Genomic DNA, 6675 nt, shown 5'->3' with positions numbered 1-6675 from the left:
CCGTTTTATACGATCAATTTGAACTTCATTCGAGAAAACAAGTTCTTACGGTTCTTAAAGTTCCAACGGTAACTCCGATCGAGATGAAACAAGAGCGAGTTCGATCCGATCTCGAAGGAGGAAGCTACGAGGGCGAGATGAAGACGGATCGGTTGATCCAACTCGCCCGCTTGGCGAGTTGGACTGATCCAACTCGTTCGTTCCGCGAGTTGATTTTGTCGTGCGTCCAGCTCGCCCCGATGGCGAGCCGGGTTGATCTAGCCTTATGCTCGTTTCGTAGTTTTGACGCGCATGATCCATTTGTCCGAGGATTCGAGTAACCTTTCTCGAGGGTTTATCGTATGAATCCTTTTCAGAATTCATACGAAACTCAATTTCGGTTTTCCCGCTATTTTTTTAACTATTATCTCTTTCTTTTTAAAGAGAGACATTTTCGGGAAGTTTCAATTATTGATTTCGTCGTAACCGATTTTGACCCCAACAAAAGCATTAATGAACCATTAGTCAAACCACTGGACGATTTTGACCTAGGGGTTTCCACAATGTTCTTTATAATAGTGATGTCAAATAAATACACATTTTTATTGTTTACCAATAAAACAGTATATATTCTGTCCAGCTCGGCTTCACATATTATAAACAAAGACACAAAGTGCATGCTTAGACTCAAAGTACAATTTTATAAGATTGGAAATTTGAACACCGGAATATATGCACGTTTGCTCCAAATAATTAGAGTAACTTTAAAGCATATTTATACGCATAAAATTTTCTAGAAAGTTAAACAATATATAAGCCAAATAGTCCAGCATTTTCTTTATCATCAAATCCTCAAACAACTCTAAGAACAAAGAGAAGTTTTTGAGGCTTAAACACACCAAACTTAAAATGGCATTCTCTAAGAGACTCGTTTTGGCGATGATTTTTACAGTTTTTGTGATAGCTAAGCCCTCAGAAGCTGCTCTTAATGCTCATTACTATGACCGATCGTGCCCTGCTGCCGAGAAAATCATACTTGAAACTGTTCAGAAGGCTATCTTGCATGATCCCAAAGTGCCTGCTCGTCTCCTCAGAATGTTCTTCCACGACTGCTTCATCAGGGTGTGCATCTTTCTTTCTTTGATAGTTGATATTTAATTCAACTAGACACGAAGTTTATGAAGATCGTTTGTAAATGATTTGGTTGGATTGTTGTAGGGGTGTGATGCGTCTATTCTACTAGATTCGGCCAAGTCAAACCAAGCTGAGAAGGACGGCCCACCAAACATTTCGGTACGATCATTTTACGTGATTGATAATGCTAAGACAAAGCTTGAAAAGGTTTGTCCACGTACCGTGTCTTGCGCCGACGTGATCGCCATCGCAGCTAGAGATGTCGTCACCTTGGTGAGTCTTCGTAATATAGTGATCCTTTTTATGGTTTAAGAACATTTGGTTCGGTTTGATTTGTCAACACCTCTTACAACCTATATGCAATATTTCTTATTTCATAGTCCGGTGGTCCTTACTGGAGCGTACTAAAAGGGCGAAAAGATGGGAGAATGTCGCGAGCCAACGAGACAATCAATCTCCCAGGACCAACATTCAACGTGTCTCAACTGATCCAGAGCTTTGCAGCAAGAGGCTTGTCAGTGAAAGACATGGTTACACTCTCTGGCGGCCACACAATAGGATTCTCTCATTGTTCTTCTTTCGAGGCACGTCTTCATAACTTCAGCAAGTTCCATGACATTGATCCTTCAATGAACTTTGCATTTGCGCAAAGCCTGAAGAAGAAATGTCCGATATCTAACAACCGAGGCAAGAACGCAGGGACTTTCTTGGACTCTACGACCTCGGTTTTTGATAACGATTACTACAAGCAGATACTGTCAAGAAAAGGTGTGTTTGGGTCTGATCAGGCGCTTCTAGGAGAGTACCGGACTAGGTGGATCGTTGAGACGTATGCTCGAGACCAGAAGGCCTTCTTCAGAGAGTTTGCAACTTCCATGGTGAAACTTGGGAACTTTGGTGTCAAGGAGACAGGAGAAGTGAGACTCAACCCTCGATTCGTCAATTAAAAAAAGTCTACAGAAAATATATGCAACAGAGAGTTTTCATTTCTGAAAGTTTGATTTCATTTGTATTTCATATAATAATGTATTATTAATAGCATTATAGTTCCCTATGAGTTGCAGCGTTTGCTCGACATGTAAACTTGTTCTGCTTCAGTGAACTTAAAGTTATATGCACCAGCTTAATCGATGGTTCAAAATGTTGAATGAAAGTAATCAGTTTAAGAAACACAAAACGTACAGAGAATTTGAATAATGTTTATTTATGCAAAAACAACATCAGAACGGAACACATACTTGACTCCCTTGGAGACATTTCTTCCTTCGTGCAACATACACTTGTCTCCATGGATATGAAAGAGAGCCATACCTTCCATTGGAGCTACCTGCAACGACAAAACAAGTTTTATGTAACGTTACACCGAACTAAAACATGAAACTGAAAGGTCAAAGAAAAACTATTTGGGAGTTGTTACCTCAGCTACGATACTGTTCCTTGAACCATAAAAGACAGTTTCTCCACCAACTAAAGGCTCGGCCGAAGAAGAATCATTTGTCTTGCTTGAAGAACTGCTCTTGGATTTTGATTTTGCGTTGTTGCTGCCGCTTAGATATATCAACAATGTGTAATAGGTCCGCTTCCCATCTTCAAGATCAACACTTTCATCAATGTGACGACCAAAATGCTGACCAGCACTATACCTGAAAAATCAACAAAGAATGCATATTCTTTGAACACCAAGAAACAAAGAATGAAACTTTAAAAAGTAAGAAACGTTTATGAGATAATATGCAAAACCTGTAAAAACGAATGTTTGGATTCAAGCCAACAGCGACTTTTCTCCTAATCTTGATATCAGTAAACAAATTAGAAAGTCCGGATCGCCATAACGTATCGGCAAGGACAGGATCGTTCACAGATATCCGATGGTTATCTCTAAACGCTTCACCATAAGCAGGGCCACGGCTTCCTTGGTGAGTGAAACCTAGAGACTCTGCGATTTTAACAAAGCCCTTTGATTCATCACTAGTGAGACAATTCTCCACCTGAAATCATCATAAACCTAAACGTTAAAAGCCTCTCCAGAAACTAATCTATTAACAGAACCACTTCAACATCAAAGATTCGGACAAAGCTTTAGTTTTTACATGAACTAAACATCTTTTTCTGGTTGGCTTACTAGTAACATAACATGGAATAAACTGAATCAAAATCGTTCTGCAATTCATACCTCATGGGCTTAACCTAAGATTGAATCGAACAAAGTTAACAGCTAATTGATTGTTCATATGAGATAATTTACCGTGAAGAGATCAAGATTCTTGAGATACGAGATACTGAGGTTGGGTTTGGCTTTGATCTTCGGCCACTTTATTGTTGCAGACAATTCTGCTTTGTCTCCCATCTTCACGATTTGGGGAGGATGTAACATCAGAGGATTTATATGTATCAAATTCATTTTATTTTTATTTTTCTCAATTTGATTCAATTTTAATCAAAATAATGTTATTGATATTCTCCGGACACATGAAGCTTAATGAGCAGGCCATTCAAAATGTTTGAAGCCGAAACCTAGATAATAAGCCCAATTAAAGATATGATACTGCTATATACTCTTTACTTGCCTTATACTCTTACTTTACCCGTACTCGCTTCGTTTTTTCTCGTCGTTGTCAAGTCAAATATCAAATCGTTGAGTTTTACTACTTGCAAGTACAAGGCAAGTAACAAATGTCACCAAAAAAAAGTTACGATTCGCCTTGATATTACTCGTTAGTTATTTTACGACTGAAAAAATGATAACTAAATCATAAAAACCAAAGCCCTAAACATATGTTTCTTTGTTATAAAAGGTAAAAAATACTTTCATATTGAAATATATGTATTAAGTTACTTCTTCTTTTTATATTAGGTGTAAATATTTTATTTAAAATAACTCTCGCTTTTTAACAAGTCGAGTAAATAAAATAAACTTTCATAACCTTCTTTCATAGATTATTATCTATCAAGTAATTTTTAAAAACTTGAAAATATATCTAAATAATTAATAAGTATTTGTATGTAGTAAATAACCGAACAAGACAAATAACTTGCAAGTAACATATTTTTGGACAAGTATTCGAAATAACAAGTACTCATTTCCGACAAGTCAAGTACAAGTCGAAAAATTCATTACTCGTTGTAGGCAAGTCAAGTATCAAGTATACGTAAAAAAGCGAGTACTCGCCTTGCGCCCACGTCTAAGTGCAATACGGCGAACATAGGATCTGGTCGATGGTCAGGTACATTGTAGTTGTTTTACTAGTTACTAAAACCTACTAAAAATATGATTTAGCTTTTCCGTTGATTCTTTTCCGTTGATACAAAAACAAATGGGTCAATTATTATATCTATCTATACTATTATTTGAGAAGTAAACTTGCTGATTTGTCATGCTCTCCATAATTTTAGGATTAATCATATTTTATGATCAATTATTAATTTTAATAGATAATTATTAATCTTGATAGATAATGTTAGTGATGTAGCTGATAATTTATCATTATTTTCAGAATAATTTAAATTTTTAACGATAATATGATGGTTAAATTTATATTATATTTACTTTAGGAATATTAAAAAATTATATATATGTTTATATTATATTTGGCTTCGTAATATTAAACCGGCTCTATTTTAATATATATATACATATATCACATAAAACATAATGAATCATCTATCCTTTAAGATAATTTTCTTATGATAATCAAAATCATTATTGTTATAATTTCTAAAAAAAGTTAGCAAAGAATTAAAATTAGATCGTCTAAAATATTTATCACCCGTAATAAATAATTAGAACAGATTTGTTAATATATAAGTACCCATAAATTATAAATGAATTTCATTTATTTGATAATCATTATCTAAAAAGATTTTATATTATGTCAGCCAAAAATATTTTGTATCATGATATTTTTAAAATAAATATAAATCATGTATATATTTTATGTATATATAAAAAATTTCAAGTTTATTTTACGTACTAAAAGATAATTTTATTAAAATATTTTTTTATCACATATAAAAATTAATTATATAATATTTTAATAAACATGAAAATAATTTATTATAATGGTTTTGAATTGATAATATATCTATTTATAAGCTTTTATAAAATTATTAACCCCAAAAGTGCGGGAAAAACACCTAGTGATTTCGTATAATCAATTTATATGTGATTTTTAAATAGGTTAACCCATTTTACACTGGTTTAAGATTTTTAATAATTTACAGGTATGTAATTAAAAGACTTTTAATTTTATAGGTTCTCTTCACAAGCTGTAATGGTTTCATTTAATTTAAGGGAATTTCTAATTTTACCTCAAATTTGATAAAATGATTTAAATACACATTTAAATAATAATCATTTGCATAAATATCTTAATTTTATTATAAAAAGATAAAATTAACTCTCCTAAATCATTTATAAAAATATAAAAATTATTTATAGAATTTTATAAATCCAACCCCACGCCTTAAATACTAAACCATAAATAATAATTACTAAACCATAAACTCAAATGTTAAGCTATTTTTTATTGATTTTATTTTTGAAAAATTGTATCTAACTTAGTCTATTTTAAGCGATTGCTTTCTAATTTATTTGTTTTGAAACTCAGTTGCGAAGGAGGCTGCTTGAGAGCTTTTCATCTAAGCTAACACATTTTCAATATCACTAGGTGATGTAACGGAAGCTCGTAGGATAGAACTAGATCCGTTGATTCTAAGAATACCTGGAAACCAGGGTTTGAGAATATATTTCTTTTATTAACCAAATCATAAAACTGAACACAACACTATCATATGAAGCATATTTATATGAAAATCAAATAACCAATAAACTATTAAAATTTCTTAAGATAATTCCAAATAATTAAGATAAATAACTAAATAAATAATAAAATAAATAAACATAATATTTAGAATATATCCAAATATTCTCTCGGCACCACTAGGAATCCTTGATAGCACTCAAAATCAAGTATTGTGGATTGGCTTTAGGGTTCATTAAAGATGTTGTTATGATAAAACACTCGAGATCAATTTTTTGGTCATTTTCAATACAGCGAAAGTTTGTTGAGAATTTCCGACGGACCTACAAATTCCGTCCAAAGAAAATTAGAAATATTTACTATGGATACTATTTAGGGTATTAAGATCTCAAATTTGTTATAAACCAGATTGTGGATGGCTCATAACCAAGAGATTATGATTTGTAATCTTTTCATTTATCTATGACGGTGTAATCTTGTATATAAGTAACTTCTATGTTATGAATAAAAATAGACTTTTCTATTATTTTTATAACACGTTATCAGCACGAAACTCTAAATCCCTAAGCTAATATCCAAATCGAAAAACCCTAAAACCCTAACCCAAGCCGACGATCCGACGAACCCTAAACCCCGATCGCGTCTCTTGTTCCTGCATCTGTTCCAGCTCGCGTCCCCGATCAGCTTCAGTCCAAGGCGTTCCTGATCCTAGCTCAAACGTTCGCGGCCCGAGAGCAACTCCAGCACGCGACCTATTCCTCGTTCGCGACAGCATCAGACAGCTCGCGTCCGACGATCAAGG

General features: G+C 33.6%; 2 protein-coding genes across 2 annotated transcripts; one reads left to right on the top strand and one right to left on the bottom strand.

Annotated features, from left to right (window-relative positions):
- Nucleotides 1-838: 838 nt before the first annotated feature.
- LOC106313225 (peroxidase 66) lies at nucleotides 839-2240 on the top strand. Its single transcript, XM_013750982.1, has 3 exons — nucleotides 839-1101; nucleotides 1198-1386; nucleotides 1494-2240. The coding sequence occupies exons 1-3, from the start codon at nucleotides 889-891 to the stop codon at nucleotides 2058-2060; spliced, it is 969 nt and encodes a 322-aa protein (XP_013606436.1). The 5' UTR covers nucleotides 839-888; the 3' UTR covers nucleotides 2061-2240.
- On the bottom strand, nucleotides 2207-3544 carry LOC106313226. The gene is made up of 4 exons (XM_013750983.1): nucleotides 3359-3544; nucleotides 2854-3101; nucleotides 2531-2756; nucleotides 2207-2440 (listed from the first exon to the last, which is right to left on the bottom strand). Exons 1-4 carry the CDS (start codon nucleotides 3512-3514, stop codon nucleotides 2318-2320), a joined length of 753 nt encoding a protein of 250 aa, XP_013606437.1. The 5' UTR covers nucleotides 3515-3544; the 3' UTR covers nucleotides 2207-2317.
- Between the last annotated feature and the right edge of the window lie 3131 nt (nucleotides 3545-6675).

This window comes from Brassica oleracea, chromosome C9 (genome assembly GCF_000695525.1).
Source record: "Brassica oleracea var. oleracea cultivar TO1000 chromosome C9, BOL, whole genome shotgun sequence".
NCBI classification, from domain to species: Eukaryota; Viridiplantae; Streptophyta; class Magnoliopsida; order Brassicales; family Brassicaceae; genus Brassica; species Brassica oleracea.
Note: the sequence above shows the minus strand (reverse complement) of the source record. Positions and strands in the feature narration are given on the sequence as shown.